Genomic DNA, 23,684 nt, shown 5'->3' on the forward strand with positions numbered 1-23,684 from the left:
CCATGCCCAGCTAATTTTTTGTATTTTTAGTAGAGACGGGGTTTCACCATGTTGATCAGGATGGTCTCGACCTCTTGACCTCGTGATCCACCCGCCTCGGCCTCCCAAAGTACTGGGACTACAGGCTTGAGCCACCACGCCTGGCTGGCTTTTTGGTTCTTAATATATAACTGATTAGGCTTGTCAGGCTCCTGCACTTGAGAAAGTAACCTCCTCTTCTGCTGTGATCGCAGTTCCTGGTGGAAACTCAAGTGGTCCCAGAGGCCTGTTGGGGTGGCTTCATTATTCTTCTCAGTTGGTAACTGAATTTCTGTAAAGGCTCTTTAACAGTGATGTGAAATGTGGGGTTTCTCTCGGATGGAGCCAGTGAAAGATGTTTTTAGAGCACAGAGCCTTTCTTAGTACCCCTCAGAGTCTCACAGATGCCCTGTCTCTGGTACTAAGTGATGATCAGTCATTCATAGTTCAGTAAAAAAGTCCCTTCAACATCCCTGGAGCAGCTCTTTGCCCACACTATTTCCATCTCATCCAGGCTCCAGGGTCTAATGGTCTTCATCCCATCAAGTATGAAACACGTTCTTTTGCTTTTTAGTGTAGTTGGCGCCGACACAGATTTTTCACACACAGTTTCATTAAATAACTGCAGTTATATCACAGAAAAACAAACACAGAGTAGCCCACAGATCTTTTGAGTGCACCCTTCCTAACTCCAAGAGAGCTGCCATCAGTTTGGCAACTTGTAGGGACCTGGCTCCATTTCTTCCACTTCAGCCACGTCTAAGGTGAAGGCATTAGGCTAAGTTCCATAGATATCTAGCTTCACAGAGATGTGGGTAGACACTATATTAAGTCTAGTGGGATCCTCTTCCCCTTTCAGAAGCTGCTTCTAGCATTTTCTCTGGACATAAGCACCCAGGGCACCTCCTGTAACTCTGAGCTCCATTGAAATTCCCATGCCCCATGGTCACACTGATCCTGGCCTTGGGAGAGAAAGACGTTTCTGTGTCCTTGCTTCTTCCCTGCCTGTCTCTCATTAGCTTCCAGATATGGTTCATGCCTCTGTCTCTTGCTCCTGGTTGGTTTCTCAACGCTCTGTTTGAGATGCCTAAAAAAAATCACGGGTTATTCCGTTGGACAGAGTTTGTCTTCTGCCCTTGGTTTAAGCATCCAGGTCTTGACTCACTAGTGGCCGTGACATTGGGGGTGATGCCATCATTCCTTGTGTCCTGTCTATATTACAAAGGTTCCTTATTTTCTTCCTATTTCAAAGCCCTTTGCGGTGAACATTCCTATTCTCTACTTCCTACCTAAGCTGGCATCTTATTCAGGTGTCCTCATGTATTTAGATCCGTGGTTCTCAAACAGGCGGAGGTGGAGAAACAGCTTTGTCCCTCAAAAGACATTTGGCAATGTCTGGAGGCATTTTTTTTTTTTTGAGACGGAGTCTGACTCTGTCACCTAAGCCGGAGTACAGTGGTGTGATCTTAGCTCATTGCAGCCCCAACATCCTCAGCTCAAGCCATCCTCCCACATCAGCCTCTGAAGTAGCTGGAGCACAGGTGCGCACCACCATGCCCACCTAATTTTGTTAAGTTTTTGTTTTTATAGAGACAAAGTCTCACTATGTTGCCCAGGCTGGTCTCAAACTCGTAGGCCCAAAAATCCTCCCACCTCAGCCTCCCAAAATGCTGAGATTACAGGCATGAGCCACTGCACCAAGCCTGAAGGCATTTTTAGTTGCCTCAAGAATGGGCAACTCCTAGAATCTAGTACATGGAGGTGAAGGATGCTATTAAACATCCTATAAGGTATGGAGTAGCCCCCAACGACAAAGGATTATCTGGCCCATAATGCCAAAAATACTCAGTTTGAGAAAATCTGGTCTTAGAGAAGAAGACCTCACCTTAATTCTAAAAGGTTTATCTGATGTGTAGGTAAATCTGTTCTTGGCAGAGACTGGTTTAACAATAAGTGTATAATTCACTCTAGGCCAATGAAACACAAGAAGCTGCTGAGGGTTCTGAAAAGGATCCCTCTGCTGTTGTCAGGTGAAGGTGTGAGCCTTGACCCATCTCACTGCCAGCCCTGGGAGTAAATTGAAGCCAAGGGAATGGCAGGGAAATGGACCAGAGCCACTGGACTCATCAATCCCGAAGTCCGTCTTTCAGCTCAACTTCCAGAGCTAGGAGTCTCTTTCTTGATTAAGCATGTTTGAGATATATTTTGCTGTTGCTGTTGTTACTTGCAGTCACATGAATCTTAATGATGCATCTTTACTCTTTTTGGTCACTCATTTGTTTTCGCTTACCATCAGAAGGGTACCTTCAGATCTTAGTTAATTTTCAGAGCCTTCCAGAACCTCAACAATGATCTGGCTCAAGTTTCAGCTTTGTTCACTATACTTCAATGTTCAGCAGACCCTTCTGAATGCAGAATTCCTCTAATAAATATTATTGTAATAAAATGACTTTGCTCATACAATAAAAAATGACAGACTATTTATTTAGAGGCTACCCAATGGGATTTGATAGAGTGGATGTATATCTAAGTTCAACTAGGCCTAAACTAATCACAAAACTTGGAGGCAATGTAGGCAAAAAGATGAGATCCAGAGAGCAGACAAATTCATTTAAACATTTGATGACTAAAAGGGAGGGGAGCATTTAGCATTTTAAAGCCATGACAGCAGGTGTTCTTTTACAGTCTTTTATATTGACAGTTGAATGTTTATAAAACAAAGCGCTTGGGTGGCTGGAAAAACAGGCATGCTGACATTAGAGAGACAAACATTAAAAAAAAAAAAAAAAAAAAAAAGCAAAGTCTCCAGCAAAGGGAGCAATAATCCTGGTAGAGGGGGATAGGGAGTGAGTTTAAGTCTTTCTAAGATTCTGTGGCCTCATTTAAATGTGGAAAACACCTAAATAGCTGTGATGTGTGACTTGAAACCCAAGTTCCACTTCATATTCCTTTTTAACCAAATTCTTGCTCTATGCCAAATAACTTATGAGCACTGAGTTTAGGTTTTTGAAAAATGAGGACATTTACATTTTTAAGTTTGTTAAAAAGATCAGGTCATTGAATTCCTTTGTACAAACTCTGAGTAGAGGAAAGGATATATTACGATCGCTGGGTATTCAATTACTCTGGATTCCCCTAAGTTGTTATACTTTTATTATACTTGCTAGTGTCAAATATTTCAGTTTTCTAGACACTTAAAAAAGACTCTGTCTCAGTTTGGGAAAAGTAAACTCTGTATTAGAGTCGATACAATACATTCTTACTGTTGTTCACATATCAGCTTTGAGATAGGACAGGTATGAACAATTCTGTCCTAGAAAAGGTGAAACTTTTAAAAAAGATGAATGGCTGACCAATGATCTGCGATTATAAGGGACACTCCTTGTAAAGGTTTTTAGTGTGAGCTCCACATGTCAATAATTATTAACTACAGCAGCAGTGTTCAACATTTTTGGAACTAGGGGCTGGTTTCATGAAAGACAATTTTTCCACAGACAGGGGTGAGGATGGGATATGGCATTAGACTCTCATGAGGAGCACACAACCCAGATCCCTCACATGCACAGTTCTAATGCTGTCACTGATCTGACAGGAGGCGGAACTCAGGTGCCAATGCTCCCTCACCTGCCACTCATCTCCCCCTGCTGTGCAGCCCAGCTCCTAACAGGCCACGGACCAGTACCAGTAGTCTACAGCCTAGGGCTTTGGACCCCTTGAACTATAGAAGTGGTTTTCACTAGCTCTGCTTTTCACAGAAAGATTGCAGGTTAGACTAGTCTGTGGGATAGGAATCAAGGGAGGGTTTGTAAATTGCAAAAGGCAGAAAGGTAAAATAAGCATGAAATGGAATGTTGTCACACTATGAGACACCATTTTGAATTGAAACCAAGCATTGCTCTTACCATCATTGGACCCAAAGCTTCCATCAATGGATTTTCTCTGAAACCTGCAAACAAGCACATATACATACTACTAAGACAGCAAAAACCTCAGCATTTTACATTTTTGTTCCCTACAGATTTTGTTGCAGATTTGTCTGCTAGGATCTCTTAAAAATGTGTCTTTGGATATGGAGAAACTGGAACTCTGAAACTTTGTTGGTGGGAATGTAAAAGGGTACAGTCACTTTGGAAAAATTTGTCAGTTTCTCAAAAAGTTAAACAGAGTTACCATATATCCCAGCAATTTTATTCTCAGGCATATACATCATTTCTTCTTTCATCAGTTTTCAGATGTAATTCACATACCATAAAATTCACCATTTAAAGTGTGTAATTTAGTGAGTTTTAATACTAGATTGGTGCAAAAGTAGTTGTGGTTTTTGCCTTCAAAAATAATGGTCAGAACCACAATTACTTTCACACCAACCAAATACATTCCACCACTATCGATTCTAGAATATTTTCATCATCCCCAGAAGAGTTATGATTTGGCCTGACTGTTATAGCTGGCAAATGAGGCTGTGGTGAAGTTCCTTTTTAACAATTTTAGTTAACAATCGATTGGAAAGCAATTGTATGGACTCATAGAAGGTGATATGTTTAGATTATGTGTTTGTATTCACAGGCTTTACCCACATTTGCACTAGATTTTGGTGAACTGACAAGATTTTTCATTAGAGGAGTTAAATGATTTACAAAGCTAGAACAAGGCAGGTGGTATCTGGTGAACAAAGGAAAAACTAGTAAATGAGGAGTGTGGTAGATTGATTGCAACATGGCTGTACCTCGCCTTGTTTTCAGCTCCTTCGACTGAAAGGTAGAGTCTACATCTTCATTTCTTGAATCTAGACTATCCTCATGACTTATCTTGGCCAGCTGAATGAGGGGGAAGTAACGTGCTAATTCTGAACCTGCATCTCTAGAAGGCTTTGCACTCTTCTGATGTCTCTCTTGGAAACAAATAAGCCTGGGCTAGCCTGCTTCAGGAAGACAGACAAGTGCTGAGGCCAGCCCAGCTAGCTCCTAGTTGATTGGCCAGTGGACCACACTCTATGATAACTTCCACCTGGGATCTCTGACCCCAGCCCAGATTACAGAACCATCCAGCTGATCCATAGATTTGTGAGCAAACCTAAACATGTATTGCTGTGTGCCACTGAAGTGTTTTTTTTTTTTTTTTTCATGTAGCATTGTTGTGGTAATAGATAATGAATACAAGAATCAAAGGGAAGGATGAGTATTCTGGATTGGGCAGTTTGGACTCAATGTCTGGCAATGTGATTGTGAAGAACAAATAAGAGAAGAAATCCCAAATCCCTATTCCCCATCCCCTGGAAAACACTAATCTACTTTCTGTCTCTATAAATATGCCTATTTTGAACATTTTATTAAAAATCAATCGTATTACATAAAACTTTTGTGTCTAGCTTCTTTCACTTAGCATAATGTTTTCAAGATTTATCCATGCTATAGTATGTATCAGTACTTCAGTCTTTTTATAGCTGAATAATATTCTATTGTATGGATATACCACATTTCATTGATATGCCTGCACTTAATGGATATTTTGGTTGTTTTCACATTTTGGCTATCATGAATAACACTGTTATGAATATCTGTGTACAAATTTTTGTGTGGACATATGTTTTCAATTAAATTGGGTATATGCCTAGGAGTGGAATTATTAAACATGAGATAACTCTATGTTTAAATCCTTTGCCCATTTAAAAATGGGGTTGTCTTTTTATCATTGAGTTGTAAGAATTATTCATATAGTATGGATACTAGACTCTCTCTATATATATTTATATTTATATATATATTTATATGTATAGATATAAAGAGAGCAAATATTTTCTTCCCATTTTGTAGGTTGTATATTCATTTTTCTCATACTGTTATTTAAAACACAAATGCTTTCATTTTTATAAGGCCCAATTTATCTATTTTAAAATTGCTTAATTTGTGCTTTTGATGTTTAAGAAACCAGTCTAATCCAAGGTTATAAAGATTTATACCAATATTTTCTTCTAAGAGGTTTATAGCTTTGGGTTTTATATTTAGGCCTTTGATCCATTTTGAGTTAATTTTTGTATGTATATATAATATATATGATATATATGTAACAAGATACACACACATACACACACTTTTTTTTCCTGGACTGTTTGAAAGTAACTTGCATACAACCAAGACCTGAACTTTTATTCCTAAATATTTCAAAAAATATTCTCTTACATAACCACAATATAGTTATCAAATTCAGCAAATTTAATATTGATTTGATATTCTTAGCTAATCTACTATCTGTATTCCAGTTTCGTCAATTGACTGAATAATGTTTTTTACTGTATGTTTTTCTGCTAGTGTAACATAAGATCCTGTCTGAGATCAAGTATTGTCTTTCATTGTAACATATCTTTAGTCTCCTTCAACCTGGAATACTTTCATAACTTTTCTTTGTTCTTTATGACACATTTTAATAGAATGTTTACCATTGGGAGTTGTCTAATTTTCCCCCATGATTAGACTCCAAATATGCATTTCTGGAATGCTGCAACAGTATTGTCATGTCCTTCTCAGAGTGTCACATCTGGAGGCACACAGTGTCCATCTTTTCCTTGGTGATAATAATTTTGATCACCTAGTCAATATGTTTGATTTCTCACTGTAAAGCTACTATTTTTTCCACTTATAACTACTAAGCAATCTGCGAGGATGCACTTGAAGGCCATGCACTCATCTTCATCCTCATCAAATTTCTGCACCCTAGATTTGGCATTCATCAATGATTCTTAAGCAAATCTAGTCTTTAACATGATGTTTGCAAAATGATGATTTTCTAACTCCAGCAATCTGCCAAATTTACCAGCCAGCTTTTGGCATTTTGCTGTAGGCAAGAGTTCTTTCTCCTTTCTACTATCAGTATCTGCTAATGGCTCCTTTCTCTGATGGGTATCTGTTTTCGTAAATTTATTGAATTGCTGAATTTGTATCCACAGGTGTTTAGGCCCTTCCTTCCTTTATCAACAGGGACTCATACATTACTATTTTTTCCAATGGTCTATATTCATTATTATCAATAATTTTTTTTTGTTCAAATTGGTCCTAGATTTGGCCAGCAGTCATCTACTGTTTTTGATGGCAATATCTGAACTCAAAAATTTCATACAGGTCATCAAGGGAGTTATTTTTTGAGTCAGAGATGGACCCATATTCTTAAGAAAAGTAGTTGTATCACTGAGATAGCCATGGATGGAGTTCATTTGCAAATAGTCTCAAAACTCAATGATGGCTTTGTTTTCTTTACATGTTTAAGAAGAGAAAGAATATTTGTTTATTGTAAATCTCCTGCCATTCTTTTGTAGTTGTTTCACAGAGAGCGCTACAAAGAATGGAATTCTCAAGGTTCAACCCCGCTGAGAGGCAAAGAAAGTCTTGTACCAATAGAGGCTCCAAACTCTTGGGAAGGGAAATTTCCTTGGTTAAATTAGCGCAATTATCCCCCTTCCCCGACAAGGGACATTTTACTGGAAAATTGATGTTATAACAGCAGGAAAGCACTTGGTAATGTTATATCAAAGAACATTACTCCTGCTTTTTGTTGCACGTCAAGATTTATTTTAAGCATTACATTTACTTTTTGATAGAATGTTTGAAGTTGCTTCTAGGTCTCCATGTTAGGAAAAACTGACCCTCTACAGTGAGTACTTTCTGGTATACAAATTGCCTTTTTGCTGAGTTTTAATTAACTATGAAAATAACTGACACTCTACCAGCACCTATTATATGTATATTATTGATATATAAACACTGCAGTTATACATTCTGTGGGGTAAATTATTATCTCACTTTATGGATGAGGAAACTGAAGCACAGAGAGTTGAGCAACGTCTCCAAGGTCGCAAAGTATCCAAGGTCACACCACTAGTGGCTAAGGGGATTTGAAGCCAGTCAATATGGCTGTAAGTCTGTGCTTCAAGCATTATGCAGAGACAGGCATAGAGGATTAACATTTCTAGAAATGTTTGACCTACCTCAGGTAATGAACAAACACAACAAGCAGGCATCCCAAGTAGAAAGACAGGAAGATGAAGACACTGAAAAGACTGGATTTCACATACACAGATTCTGAAGGGAGAGAAACAACTTTGGTTAGGTTGTCTTTGACAGAAAAGAAGACTATGTCTGAGACAGGACAGCTTAAAGGGCCCGCCTCCACATACTGACTCTTAACTCCTAAGAAATTTTCGTTCATAGCAAAACTGCTACTGGAGATCCCCAGACATTATCCACAGTGAGGACCTTTCACAGTGATGACTTCCCAGTAGAAGCTAGGAAGGGACTGCCTGTCTACAACTTCATGATTGAGCTCCCTTTCTTTTTGGGAGGGGTTTAACAAAATGCTGTTCAATTTCTAAGGTAAATATACTTTAGTTTTCTCATGACAATTCTCTCGGGAAGGATGACAGTAATATCAAATTATATGACTGATTTTCTGACCCAGGAATCTCTCCACTTCATTCTGGGCCAATACTGACCTTTAATGGAAGGAACAATGGTCACTTTAAGGTTCTTTGCTCGCTGTAGATTCCAGGTCTGGTTCTCCTTTTCTGGTTAAAAAAACAAACAAACAAAAAACAAGCACAATGAATCAGATGATTTTTTTGTGTCTCTTGTCTGAACAGTTGCTCAAAAAATGTCCAGAATTAACTCTAGTTGCTGAATCTGATTTTAGCAAGAACTGGAGGAATATCTAACCCCTAAACCTTCAAACCATCTAAAATCCCTTTTGGTTAAGGAGACTAGCATTAGACTCTCAATTTGGTCTTTGCTTGGGTGCATTTTGGTAGCACTACCAGATGCAAATAAGATTGCAGCCTCCCTTCTCCAATGAAGAGGGGTGGACCCTTCCCCTAACATCCACAGACATTTGGAGAAAATAGAAGCTACCTCTTCCTTTGGTTTGTGTGTTTCTTCTAGCCAGTGCAAATTTTTCCCTCTTATATAGTCATCAAAGGGCTTGTAGATTACTAAGGAACATTTGACATTGGCAAAATTTTGGAGCCACATAAGCAAGAGGTTAAAGAACACACTAGGAGAAATTTCACCTAAACATTAATACCAAGGAAATGATGTCACACTCAACCGTAAACACATTTTGTGTTGGTCACATGTGGTTAGTCACTGGCTGGTGGTCTATGTTTTCAGTCATGAGCCTATTCTATGCTTAAAGTCGCTACTGGGTAGTTAATCATAACTATCTGTACTATGCCTAAGAGCTCATATAACCCCTTATCATTGGGATAAGTTGTTGCAGTTGGCTTTCTTACTATTTTGCAAGGTATAATTTTAGCAACTGGGATGGAGAATGCTGAATTTTTCTTGTACATCACTGCACAAATAATGACTACTGATGAATGTAAGTAGCTCCATTATTACTGGCTACCACTCCTATCTTAAGGAATGGACCTTGATCCGCTGTGTAAGATCATTACTTCACGGCAGTAAATATTCGTTGAGTAAAGGGCTAACTGAGCAAACTTCTCTTCCATGACCTGAGGGAATACAATGCTTGAAAAAGATGATAGGTACAAAATGACATTTTGTAGTATCAATAATACCTTTAGATCCGTTACTTTCTTTTGTTTTTTTTTTTCTCAAGTATCTCTCAGATGCCTTTCTCAGTCACTGCTGATGGAATTAACCCTTGCTTAGTGGGAACCAGAGAGGAGCTTTCAGCTTCACTTTCACTCCTTCCTTTCAGGTGTTTTGAAGTAGCCAAGTGTTCCTCACTAGCTCTTACCCTGGATGAAGAAAGATCCTCCGCAGGCATAATCTTCAGGCTTTATCACAAATACCACGAAGAACTGCTCGCCTGGAAAATCCTTCTTCTGCATAAGACATAACAACCTTATGATATGTGGGTAAGAAAGAGCTAGAAGGGAGAAAGTCCCTGGGGGTGAGGGCAGAAAGAAAGAGGAAAGAGAAGGAAAATAAAGTTCACCCCTGCCCTCTAACTCCTCGGAAAGAACTTTCACATACCCATGATCTACTCCAGATTATCCACTCTAAGATAATTGTTACGTCTAAGAAATTAAGGTAAACAGATACACATTTCTGATTTCAATCAATTTTGTGCCTACTTGACTGCTTAGAACGGTAATAAGCACCATATAAATAATATGTCAATAGCCTATGTTTCATAACCAATGCTTACCTGTTTTTATTTTAGAATCTAATGATAAATAATTTTTCTAAAATGGACTCATTCAGCCATTAAAGAAATAATTTAGGTTAGGGAGGCAGAGGACTCACTTATCATCTTGGCTTTGACTTACTCTAAGTGTGTTTCTCTATGTTCCCATTTCCTTATCCATGAAGGAAGTGCAGTTGATAAGATGAACTTTAAGGTCCTTTATAGTTCTACAACGCTTGTCTTAAAAAACAAAACAAAACAAAACAACCCGGGCGCGGTGGCTCACGCCTGTAATCCCAGCACTTTGGGAGGCCGAGGCGGGCGGATCACGAGGTCAAGAGATGGAGACCATCCTGGCCAGCACGGTGAAACCCCTTCTCTACTAAAAGTACAAAATATTAGCCGGGCCTGGTGGTGCGTGCCTGTGGTCGCAGCGACTCGGAAGGCTGAGGCAGGAGAACTGCTTGAAACCGGAAAACGGAAGTTGCAGTGAGCCGGGATCGCGCCACTGCACCCCAGCCTGGAAATCGAGCGAGACTCTTATCTCAAAAAAAAAAAAAAAAAGAACTGGCTGGGCATGGTGGCGCGCACCTGTAGTCCCAGCTACTCAGGAGGCTGAGGCAGGAGAATTGCTTGAACCTCGGAGGCAGAGGTTACTGTGAGCCGTGATCGTGCCATTGCACTCCAGCCTGGGCAACAAGAGCGAAACCCCGTCTCAGGGAAAAAAAAATAACCTCTAAACTTCTGGTGTCGTCTTCGGCACACTGAGAAAATGGCTCAAGACTGAAGCATAGACCCAAAAGAATACTAACGACTTATTGCCAAAGACATCCAAGGAAGAGAGGTACTGATATGCATGCCCTTTATTCATTTAGCATCCTTGGTGAGGTACAATTTGAAGTTCTCTACTGTAGTTATTTTTCTGTCCTTTTTTTATGTGAGATCATATAATGCGGGAATGCTAAGAAAGAAATACTAAAATGTAAGAGTAGATATTTGGAATATCAAATCTGAAGCCCTTGAAAATTAAAGTCTGACAGAAATTTTTAGGTCTCATACCTAAATTATAATTAACTTCTCTTTATTCTTGGCGTGTTTTTCAATAAACAGTATCAACTTACCCTAGGGAACAAATCAAGTTGCAGGTATTTTAAGTAAGTACCTCTCCCAATGCAGGGGCAAAATCTCCTTGAAAATATGCTTACATGATATGTAGACATTTTTGTTATAAAATTACAATTGAAATAATAATTTAATTATAAATACCACAAGATAAGCTGTTGCACAAATATGGTCCATATTCTTTTGAATCTGTCCATTCTGTTCAGAATTGAAGACCTCATTTGCTTACTGTTACTGGTATAGATTATTAGAATATGTTTAATGCCTTTAAATGGAGCTGACAAATTTCACCCTAAATTGACACCCCCAATGAGTAAACTGAAATCTTCCGGCCCTACCTCTCTGAGCAAGCTGTCAGATACATGTTCCATAGCACCATAGGCTTCTAATGATTGACAAGGGGAAAGGGGTAGCTGGCAGAGTAGCATTGTCTATCATCACCCAGGCTTTGATTAGATTTGTGTTGTTGTTGTTTGTTTGCTTGTTTTTGAGACCGGGTTTCACTCTGCTGCCTAGGGCTGGAGTGCAGTGGTAGGATCTCGGCTTACTGCAACCTCTGCCTCTCAGGTTCTAGTGATTCTCCTGCCTCAGCCTCCTGAGTAGTTGGGATTACAGGCATGCACCACCATGCCCAGCTAATTTTTGTATTTTTAGTGGAGATGGGATTTCACCATGTTGGTCAGGATGATCTTGAAATCATGAAGTCATGATCCGCTTGCCTTGGCCTCCCAAAGTGCTGGGATTACAGGCATGAGCCACCGTGCCTGGCCAGTCATATTAGTTTTTTAAACAATCAGAAAGAAAGGAGATCCTAGGCACATCGTGGATGGCCATCCCTTTTGGTTGCTGGCCCAGTCAATACTATCTATTGAGCACTGCCGTTGGCAAGAATGCCTACAGAAGCGATGTCTCACCTGTAGTGTGATGGCAGCTTTCTTGGTCATGGACTGATAGACACCGTTAAATTCCACATTGTGGTCGAGGTCATACACTGGGCACTGCAGCACGCATGGGGAATAAAAAGGAAAGCATCCGTAACATCATGCAATGTCATACAACACGCAGGCCCTGTCAGCATCTTTCTGCTTGGATCACAGAGCAGGGGATCCTTATTAGCCAGGAACTAGGCAAAGCTTTCCCCTTGAACAGTCATGACATAGTCTTCCTAAGACTTGGGGCCTCGTCCTCTAAGGTCAAAGTCACTATATATTGAAGAGAACTATAAAATTATTGTCTTAAGGTGTATAACAGTTTTTTTTTTTTTTTTCAATTTTCATTAACACCTCAGGAGACAGAAGGAACTCAACATTACAATAAAAATGTAAAGACAGAGCAAATGGTAAGGTTCAGTGTTAGTTTTCTTGAGCCCACAGCCTGGTCTTGCTGGTTCTTTGTTATGATCCTCCCTGCCTGCCTCCTTTCCCTCTTTGCTTTGTTGATTTTAGTGAAGAGTTAACTATTCTTTACCTCTCCAAATTAGTGTCTGCAAACACAGTCTGCCCACTCATGTTCACAGATACTGTTCATATTGTTGGGTAGTTATGGAAGGGAGACACATAGTAAGAAGATGGCATGCTTCCCACCCTTCTCTTTGATTTGTTCTGGAATAATATAATGCTCTATAATAGAAGGTTGGCAAGTTACCAGCACTCACCATGATATTCTGGACTGAGACAACAGAACATGGATAAGCCATTTCAGACACCACTTTAATGATAACTGAGTCCACATCTTTGGGAAACTTGTATAGAAAATACTGAAAATAAGAAAAAGAAAGACATGATTTATATTTACATGAATAGAATTGTTTCCCCTACTATTAGGCACAAAATTCCTATGTAAATCTCAGTGAATCACCATTAATGAATTCAGTGAGTATTCATCTCATACATAGTGAGCAACTCACTCTGTGCGGGGCTCTGGGCCAGGCATTAGAAATATCACAGTAAATAAGACAAAACAGCCATTTTATGCAATGTTGCTATTTCTTTCTCTAGGGTAAAAGAAGTAGTCATTTGTTTCTCAACTAAACTTTGCTATACTTTATTTCTTTTTCTGTTTAAGAATTATCCCACTACCTTTGAATTAAGGATAATTGAGATATAAGATGGGACAACATTCACTTCTTTCTGTGTGGTCAGTGTGACACATGAAAACTCCATATTGAAAAGCAGATAAACCTGTTCTTTAAGAATTTTAACCACCTTCCCATAGGCAAGAATTAGCACTAGACCTATCCTCCCCATTGCCCTTTTGCTCAAGAATCTAGTTGCTGATTGGAAAATACTGAGAACATACAGAGATTCAAAGACCGTGCCTTACGTAGAGTCCCCCGAAATATGTTCACAATTTTGGTCAGGCTGAATTATATTTTAAAAGTATTTCTCAAATAACACCAGAATTTGGAAACATTTCTTTCTTTCTTTCTTTTTTTTTTTTTGAGACGGAGTTTCGCTCTTGTTACCCAGGCTGGAGTGCAATGGCGCGATCTTGGCTCACCGCAACCTCCGCCTCCTGGGCTCAGGCAATTCTCCTGCCTCAGCCTCCCGAGTAGCTGGGATTACAGGCACGCGCCACCATGCCCACCTAGTTTTTTGTATTTTTAGTAGAGACGGGGTTTCACCAGTTGACCAGGATGGTCTCGATTTCTCGACCTCGTGATCCACCCGCCTCGGCCTCCCAAAGTGCTGGGATTACAGGCTTGAGCCACCGCAACCCGCCTGGAAACATTTCTAATTGAAAGAGGTTGTACTATTTACCCACGTAGATTATCAATCCACTGGAAAAATGTATTAAGTCTAAGTTGTAAGCTTCTTCCTAATGATGAAGAAAGGGAAATTCTGCCAAATAATTATAAAATATGATAACTGGTTGAGAAGCTATGCTCAACTTATGATTAAGAGTTTGAGAAAAGCAACCACAGCAGGCTCCCTGTTAAGACTCTAATAAATCTCTCATGTACAGAGAGGCAAAACAAGTTAAAACCTAACTTTGTATTTCAACATCCTATTCGCTAACCCGATTTTGAGTATCAGGGCAATAAAAATGGAATCCTTTTCAATATTCCAGAGCTTTCTGATGGGGAAAAACTATCTCAGAATTAAGGAGTGTCATTATTGATGCAGTTGGAAGTCTATTCATACCTTATAACAGAAGGCAATACCCCCAAGATCCCACTTAATTTTGGAGCTTGACTCAAATACATATAATACAGGGCCCTTCAAAAGATGAGGAACCTGGAATTCCCAAGTGTTCTTGGTTCCCAGGGAAACCATACTTTGTAACTCAAAAGCATTCCTATGATTACTGTTAGCAATAATGAGCCTCATATATGTTCCCATATATGATAGTAATTGGTTTTGTGTAAGCAGCAAACACCCACTGAAATTATTACCACCTTTATCTGTAAATTATCATAAACCCCAAATAAAGTTTTTGACCCCTGCCTGACAATCTACCTTTACCGGAAAGAAGCGAATGACAAATATCCAAAGCAATGGCTGGAATTTAGGCTGAAAAATCATTGTCTGGGTCCTGATTACCTCCCCAGTTTCTGAAACCTGCTTCTATCTCCTGGAATAGAGATAGACAGTGATTGACACAGGTTATCTGAGAACGTGTGATCATTTGGGTGAATTTATAGAAAAAGAAAATATTTCCTGTAATCAAAGAGGATACAAAATGCAGGTCAAAATGAGACTAGTTAAGAGAAAAGTAAGACTTTCATAGCTATCAAGGAACTTGTTTTGGTTCATTAAAAATATTTCTTGAAATTAGTCAATAAATGTTGAGGGCAGTTTATCAAGGGCCTTTAGCCCTCTCCTGCCACAGGGTGGCAGTGTATATGCATTGCAGAGACTTTGACAGACTGGAAGTTTAAAAGATGTGTGGGAGTTCGTTCATTTAGGCTTGGGAGGGCTGATTGTGTATTAGTCATTTCCCAGTTGTTAATGACATCACCATGAGAACTTAAAATCAGCCATAGGGGGTACTTACACCCCAGAAATGGGCAAATGCTACACATCAGGGCTTTCTCTTTTAGAACCAGTTGTTAACTATCTACCAGCACAACAGGATTGTAGTATATTTACAATCCCAGTTTGATTACTCCAAATCAAAACCTAAGTAGCTATTTAAGACCAAAGCTATATTACAAACTAAAGAAAACGTACAACAAATAAACTTGTTTCAAATGTGCTATTATGTAGACTTTTGTCTTTCAGAAGCTATGAAAGAGAAAAGGAAGGTAGCTAGAAACAACACCAGAAAAACAGCCTGACTTAATCCAAGTTTTCCTGTATTTATTCTGTTTATGATTATGGTATAATGGAGAGCACAACAAAAATATCTAATTCTCCTAATATTTTTCGTCAACATTCTGGCTCTTTCTTTATGACAGGAGAAACTAATTTATTACCGTTATAACATTGTAAACATTAAAATCCGTCTTATTTTTGTTGTGTTTCCAGGTCGATTAATAATTTGTGTATCCGCTTGGTGTCAGCTTTTGACTGCCTGTCCCCAGTACCACTTCCCCCCACCTCTCGGGTTCATGATGGTGGAAGTTTTGTCTCTCTGTTCTTCATTCTTGTGTCTCCAGCACCAGGTGCAGTCTAACAATGTGCTTGGTGCAGAGTGGGCACACGATTTGCTCAGTGAAGGTTGAACCAAGGAATACCTGAAAACAAGTATCATGCCACCCACTTTATACCAATTAAGGTGATGAGATTAAATCTTGTGTCCAAAATTCCAGTAACACAAGGAATAAAGTGGAATACAAATATACTTCAAATTGTGAAAGGTCAAGGGCAACACCACACGCTAACTCTACCATAGTAACATAGTTTCATTAACAGACAGGCAACACCAACAGGTAGGATGCTGATGACTTTTGGAACCGCTTCACTTACCTGAGGCTGAGAGGGGCTGGCAGTAAAGTGAAAGGCAACATTTGTCCTGAAAAACGTAAGTGGCAGTAGGGAAAGGAGAAAAGTGAGAGAAAAGCATAAGTTAGTGAGCAAAAATTATTTATTTAAAAGAAAGGCATCTTAAACTAGACTCAAGGAGATCTTCACCCTTGGTGAGGGGAGTTCTGGTCCCATGAAACTATCAAAGCAGACTGCATGGGGCTTGGTGGTTTCAGCTTTCAAGAACGACCAAATTGGGGAAAGGGATTATTATTTTTGTGTCTTTAAATATCCATGAAGCCATACCAATATAAAGTAGTTTGTTTACTTTTGTAAGCACTTTTGCCTTGGGACTCTCTTGCACTTGATTTTACAATCAAGCCAGGGTTTAGGTAACAGAAGTTAGCTGAAAGAGAGAGGAAACCCAAGTTCAAGATCCTTTTGGATAATGTAGATACTATTTCAAAATCATTTTGATGGACCCATGGCAAAATGGATCATTTTTTACAAAGCATGGGGAACAGATAACTACATGGGATGGTGTCTCAGGACAGAGGCATGCCCTTCCTATCCCCAAATACCTCCCTGACTGCCTGCCACACTGGCTGAAATTCTCCAAGATTTAGTTCCCTTTGGATTAGGCATTGCCTTCCAAGACCCTCCTTTAAAATAGAAATACACCAAAAGAGGGTTTTTTTTCTCTCCAATTAGTAATTTACTGCAAATTATGTTATTAGATATTTTCATTCTTCCATGTAAGACAGCAATGATCTAGGCATCGAAGAAAGGAGAGTGTGAAGAGGCCTGGCGTGGTGGCTCATGCCTGTAATCCCAGCCCTTTGGGAGGCCGAGGTGGGCGGATCACGAGGTCAGGAGTTTGAGACCAGCCAGGCCAACATGGTGAAACCCTGCCTCTACTAAAAATACAAAAATTAGTTGGGTGTGGTGGCACGCACCTGTAATCCCAGCTACCGGGGAGGCTGAGGCAGGAGAATTGCTTGAACCCAGGAGGTGGAGGTTACAGTGAGCCAAGACCGTGCCACTGCACTCTAGCCTGGGCAACAGGGCAAGACTCCATCTCAAAAAAAGAAAAAGAAAAAAAGAAAAACAAACAAAAAACAGCATGAAGAGATAGGAGCATAAGTTGGTAGCATAGAGGGCTGTCTGCCATTAGCATCTGTGAAACAGTTCAAGAGTTTGTCACAAAGACACGTGGTCTTCTCTCTAGTTTATAAGGGCTGCCTTGGGCTTTTGTTCTCTCTGGCTCTTGTCTCATTGTTAGCCATGAAGATCATGCACACAAGTCCACAGCAGTCTCAGATCCCCAGGCTGCTGAAATGCCACACCTGGGGGTGCATGTCCCCACCCCTCCAGTGTGCCCTGCATTTCTGGGCATCTGAATTTGAACTTCTGGAATCTCTCATCAGCTTCATTCCCCGGGGCTCTCTGAAGATTTTTTTCTTTCCACTCCAATTTTCCTTTTGTAAAAATTAAATACCTGTTTTAAAATTAAAGATTTCTTTAGAAAGGGCAAGTTGAGACATTTAAGCAAGAGGTATATAATTAGAGGTGTTATTTAGAAGTCATAAAATTTGAGCGCTATTCATAAAGGTAATGACCACAATTTAGGCTGTCATCGGACTGGGCTTGGAATTTAGCTCCGAACAACAGATGCAATTTTTATATATCTACTTGCAACAGAAATTGTAGTCAATATTGAGGATTGGTTCTTCCGAAGCACAACTGAAAACCTCTGTCCTTAAGTCACCTAAGAAGCCAAAGTGAGTGTCAAACCCAGTTATGTTTCTGCTCCAGAGATTCCTTGGCCAGAGTTTGGGCCTTTGATACTGTGTGTGGGCTGGGTAGCGCCCTTTCAGCACTCTGGGCGTGTCTCCCACTGTTACTGGGACAACATGGGACCTTCAACTCTCTTTGTTACCAGATCAGAGGAACAAAGAGGACATGATTTTCTTGGCTGGCAATGTGACATCTCCTGACTGTCTTATCTGCACCCTCATCTTTCAAGTCCATTGATTCCTCATGATAGATAGCATGACATTTGCAGAAGCAACCCATATTTTTTGGGCAGACATTTTAATTTTCCCCATCATTTGGGTTTCAGTCATAATAACTAAATGTATGGAGATTTGATATTCACTTTCTGTTTTTCTTTTCTTTCTGTTTTTTCACTTTCTGGTGTGGTTCTTTATGTTTTATTTGCTAATACAATGCATGCAAACTTGGAAAACATGTTACTGTCTCTAAGACTATCATTTAAGTCCTCTGTCTCTCATGGAGTCACCAGTACGTGCAAAATAAACATTTTATCTATCGCAGGTGAAATATTTTGCTTCCTTCCACATAGATCCAACAGAGGTGGGGAAAGTTTGTTTTACTATGGGTCATCAACAGTAGAACAAAGCTAACTGAAACTCATGCATTGTTAGTTTTAGAGAAAGAAGTATAAAAATTTCAACTGATTTGTTTTAAAAATTAAACACATTTTAACATGTTTATGTTATGTTTATTTGTTAAACATAAGAGGCTAAAAAACAATTCGTTTCCTTGTTTCGGCTATTTCAAGAAAGGAGAGAAGGGTAAAAAAATGGATGTATTGAGAGACGGGGGTGCAGATAGGGAAGTCAGGAGAGGAGAGGAGGCAGAGGGGGGCCCATGGGGGAGGTGGAGAGAGGGAGAAGAAATATAGACAGGAGAGTAATAAAGTAGAAGAAAAAGAAAAGGGGTGGGATGAAAGAGTAAGTAGAAAGAGAGGCAGGACAAACTTTCAGTAGTTTTCGAGGTGAGTACCAGACAGGACTGAGATTCACAGCATCTTACTCATCTTGTGTTAACAAGCCCCTAGCACAGAGTGCAGTGGGCATTCCAAACCGCTCCTTTGTTTGTTGAAGGAAATTATATCCTCTTATTCACTTGAACTATGAACTTCAGAATGTCATTCCCTGTTCTTTCCTCCCGCCATCTGCCACGGACTCCCTTCAGGACTGCAGCTTTCCCACCCACCTTCTTGTCGGTAACCCTCTGCCTGTCATTCCTCCGGTCTGAGTATAAACTCCGCACTCATGTACTGAATTCCCATTCTTTCTATCCTTCTCTGGGACTTTCCTTCTACAAATATCCAACTCTCCTATCAGGTGAATTTGCCTTTCTACCTCTTTGTTTATAAATATATTCTAGTCTCAACCATTTTCAAAATAAATAACAAATGCCCCATCCAAATGCCTCCCTTTCCCCTGGATCTCCATTCTTTAATGTCATTCTATATCTGTCCTTTCTTCACAAACCAGCTGCTTCTAGTATTCCAATGTTTATCTCTTTCATTCTTTCCTCCACCCACTGCTATCAGGATTCATTCTCCACCACCCTCTTGTAATAGCCTTTGCTAAGGTAACAGTCACCTCCTGTCATAGTCTATTCAAGCAGCTATAACAAAAATACTGTCAACTGGGTGGCTTATGAAGAACAGAAATCTATTGTTTCTTACAGGTTTACAGGTTAGGAGGTTCAAGATCAAGGTGCCAATAGATTTGGTGTCTGATAAGAGCCTGCTTCCTCATAGATGGTGCCTTCTCACTACATCCTCATGTGGTGTAAAGGACAAAGGGCCTTTTTGGGGACTCTTTCATAAAGGTATTAATCCCATTCACAAGGGCTCCACTCTCCCAACCTAATCACCTCCCAAAGGCCCCACCTCCAAGTACCATCACCGTGGAGATTTTGATATGAATTTTGGGGAATGCAAACATTGAGATCATAGCACCATTTAATTGCTAAATCCAGTGACTTAACCCCAAATGATTTCTCCCACACTTCTGGCTGTGTCTTACTCAGACCCTTATAATGGCTTCAGTTTCTCAGACCATCCCTTAAATAAGAATGTTACCCACAGCCTTGTTCTTGATTATCTCATTTTAAAATGTGTTTCCAGCTGCTGTAAATACCACAATGATCCTAGTGAATCTCAAGGCTCTATATCCAGCCCAGGGCCATCTCCTGAGCTCCAGTCACAGAAGTGTGGTCCCCTGCTGAGCTTCTACACTTGACCATCCCTGGAGCACCTCAAACTCCACATTTTAAAAGAGAATGTGATGTTACTTTCCTGATCCTGACCTGCTATGTCCTTTTGTCAGTAAACCTCACCAGACTTCTGACATCACTGTAGGAGTCATCTTGGACTACCCCCTTTCTGTTGCCTTCCACACCTGATTGATCACCAGGTCCTACTCATTCTATTAGTGTGAAAGTAACCTGCCTCCATCTGCAGCACCATCTTTTCCCAGTACAGCATCCTTAGGAGAAAAAAAAGTAATGTAAATCTTTATTGTAGTCTCTTCCAAACTACCAAAAGGTGATTATGTAGTATGACACATAGCAAAATGGTCTAAAAACCTCTTCTCCACTCATTTCTTCAAAAAATCTATTACTTTTCACAGCATGGTAGCTGAGCTATCTCACTCACATACTCTCTCTTCTTAAAACAGACTCAAGATCCCTACTTGGAAGGCTAGGGAAGGGTTGAAGCCTGCAAGTATTCATGGAGGACTAAAAATTTTATTCTGCCAGCATATATTTGCTGAATTACAAATTATCTCCATGTGTACTATTTGACTCTTTTTTTCCCTTACAACCTTGTTGCTGCCATATACATTCAGTTCTAATCACTTTTTATTCTTCCCCATTCAAATAACTTTTCGTTTGCCTATTTACCCCTCATCTTTCTTCTGTGCAATTCATCTTCCATGCTACCTCTAAAGTCATCTCTAGAAATCAGATCTGTTAATGCTATTCTGTTGTTCACAATCCTTTAATGGCTCCCATAAGCTGAAACATGAAGTTCTACTCCATAGTCTAGCGTCCAACATCTTAAAGATTAAAGTTGGGCAGTGCCTGTTTCCCCAGCCCTGTCTCCTGTAACTCCGTCTTGCCCAGGCATCACGTGGACCAGGCATCTCCAAGTGTTCCCGAAGACTGCACTAGTCTGCTTAACTATAACTTGGAGCTCTCCCCTAGTGTCATGTTAGTATATATGCAACACTTTGTCAGATATCTGTACTTCAAACTCAACCTGTCCCAAAGTGAAGTTATCATCTAATCAGTTTCTCTTAGTGGCCCCACTGTCTATAAGCTACAATGACTCTTTTCTCTTTCCCCTCATATCTAATCAATTTCAACTCTCAATATTTCAATTCACTTCCTCATTGTTTATCTTGACCACTGCATCAGGCTTCTAATTTCTCTCCGTCCTGTTTGTCCTCTTCAAATCCCTTCTCCACACATCGATCACAATATAGACAATTGTTTAAATTTCTTTCTTTCTTTCCTTTCTTCCTTTCTTTCTTTCCTTCTTTTTCTCCCTTTCTCTCTCTCTTTCTTTCTTTCTCTCTTTTTCTTGCTCTATGGCCCAGGCTGGAGTGCAGTGGTGCAATCTCAGCTCACTGCAGCCTTTGCCTCCCGGGTTCAAATGATTCTCCTGCCTCAGCCCCCAGGTAGCTGGGATTACAGGAATGCGCCACCACGCCAGGCTAGTTTTTGTATGTTTAGTAGAGACGGGTTTCACCATGTTGGCCAGATGGTCTTGAACTCCTGACCTCAGGTGATTTGCCTGCCTAAGCCTCCCTAAGTGCTAGGATTACAGGTGTGAGCCACCACACCAGGCCCGTTTAAATTTCCTAATGCCCTTCCTAAGATTCTCCTACCCCATGACCGCATGCTTGCCTGTTTTTGTAGCTATCTGCTGTTCCCCACCTGTAATTTCACTTTCCAACAACACTGAATACCTGGGCACTGGAGTGTAGAAAAAGAGTAATGGCACAGCTCTATGTGTGTGTGTGTGTGTGTGTGTGTGCAGAGGATAGATAGGTAGATGGCAGGCAGTAATGCTTTAAAGCAGAGTTGATTCATTTTTAACGGAATTTTGTAGAGATGGGGTCTCATTTTGTTGCTCAGCCTGGAGTGCAGTGACACAATCATAGCTCACAGCAGCCTCAAACTGCTGGGCTCAATCAGTCCTCTTGCTGTACCTCCTGAGTAACTAGATCTACAGGCATACACCATCGTGTCTGGCTAATTTTCTTATTTTTAATTTTTTTACAGACTATGTTGCCCAGGCTAGTCTTGAACACCTGGCCTTAAGTTATCCTCCTGCCTCAGCCTCCTGAGTAGCTGGGATTACAGACAGAAACCACTGTGCTCCACTAGTAAAGTTGGATTTAAATAAATGTTTTATGGAATCAAGAAACATATTTAGAGAAACACAAAAAATTAGGAGAACAGTTTTAAGTAGAAAGTAGAAATAGCATGTTATGTTGAGAAGACCACAGACTGGGAGTTGGAAGCACAATTTAGTCTTGATTTTGTCCTTTCCTGGCTGTGTAAATTTGAACAAGTCACTTAACTTCTCTGGGCATCAGTTTGCTCATCTGTAAAACTGAGGCAGGTGGATTAGCTTCCCAAAGGTCCTTCAATTCTTAAAATGTATGATTCTAGGGGAAAAAAATTCCTAAAATGTGTTCTATATACATTTACAGTCTGCCATTCAAAAACATACAATAGAAACTTCAATCTTAGAGATTTTGAATTACTTCTTCAGTGTTTGTCTCAATGCCTGAGCCCAGTTCTCATCACAATACTCAGCTCTTCCCCATCACCTCAACCTCTGGATTTCCAGGTCACCAGCGAGGCTGGTGGACCCAGAGAGGAAGAGACATATATCTTAACTATCATCTCTTCTCAGGTTTAACTTGTTCTTATAAAAAGCCCTAGTAAATATGTGATTTTGAAATGCTCTTGAAGTCTGCTTGCTGAGGCTAAGTCAATTATGGGTAAAAACAGAAAACAATGTGAGGGAATAGATTTGCAGTTTCACCTGCATGCAAATAATTCATTAACACGTGCTACAGCTGTGACTCTATTTTCACAGAATTCACTTCTCGAAAGGTTCTAATTAACTTACAGAAGACCATTCCTACAAGTCAAATATGCCACCACCAAGTGGCACTGCCACTGCTACCAGGTGACACTTTATTGATTGATTAAAGACAGATCAGTTGATAAAGGCAAGGCTTCTCTGCAGTTCAAACTGTGCTCTGTGCAAGTACGGTAACGTGTTGCCACTCCCATTAAATGTGTAACTCCCATCAAATGTGTAGTCCTATATGGTTAAATATCATAAGTAGATTTTTAAATTATTATTATGCCAGACACAGTTGCTCGTGCCTGTAATACCAGCACTTTGGGAGGCTGAGGTGGGTGGATTGCTCGAGCCCAGGAGTTCAAGACTAGCCTGGGCAATATGGTCAAACCCCATCTCTACTAAAAATACAGAAATCCGCTGGGTGTCGTGGCACACACCTGTAATCCCAGCTACTCAGGAGGCTGAGGCACAAGAATCGCTTGAACCCAGGTGGTGGAGGTTGCAGTGAGCTGAGACTGTGCCACTTGCACTCCAGCCTGGTGACAGAGCAAGACTCGGTCTCAAAA

General features: G+C 40.2%; 1 protein-coding gene across 4 annotated transcripts in view; it reads right to left on the reverse strand.

Annotated features, from left to right (window-relative positions):
- The window catches only part of SIDT1 (SID1 transmembrane family member 1), an 85,232-nt gene that overhangs the window by 28,997 nt on the left and 32,551 nt on the right, over positions 1–23,684 (reverse strand). For all 4 annotated transcript variants that reach the window (XM_039477473.2, XM_039477474.2, XM_074404366.1 and 1 more), the window contains exons 4-10: positions 16,191–16,236; positions 12,935–13,036; positions 12,195–12,278; positions 9,766–9,853; positions 8,501–8,572; positions 7,997–8,090; positions 3,921–3,964 (exon numbers count right to left, since the gene is read on the reverse strand). In XM_039477473.2, coding sequence (XP_039333407.1) covers positions 3,921–3,964; positions 7,997–8,090; positions 8,501–8,572; positions 9,766–9,853; positions 12,195–12,278; positions 12,935–13,036; positions 16,191–16,236 — 530 coding nt within the window. The remainder of the gene's footprint in view (positions 1–3,920; positions 3,965–7,996; positions 8,091–8,500; positions 8,573–9,765; positions 9,854–12,194; positions 12,279–12,934; positions 13,037–16,190; positions 16,237–23,684) is intronic.

This window comes from Saimiri boliviensis, chromosome 8 (assembly GCF_048565385.1).
Source record: "Saimiri boliviensis isolate mSaiBol1 chromosome 8, mSaiBol1.pri, whole genome shotgun sequence".
NCBI classification, from domain to species: Eukaryota; Metazoa; Chordata; class Mammalia; order Primates; family Cebidae; genus Saimiri; species Saimiri boliviensis.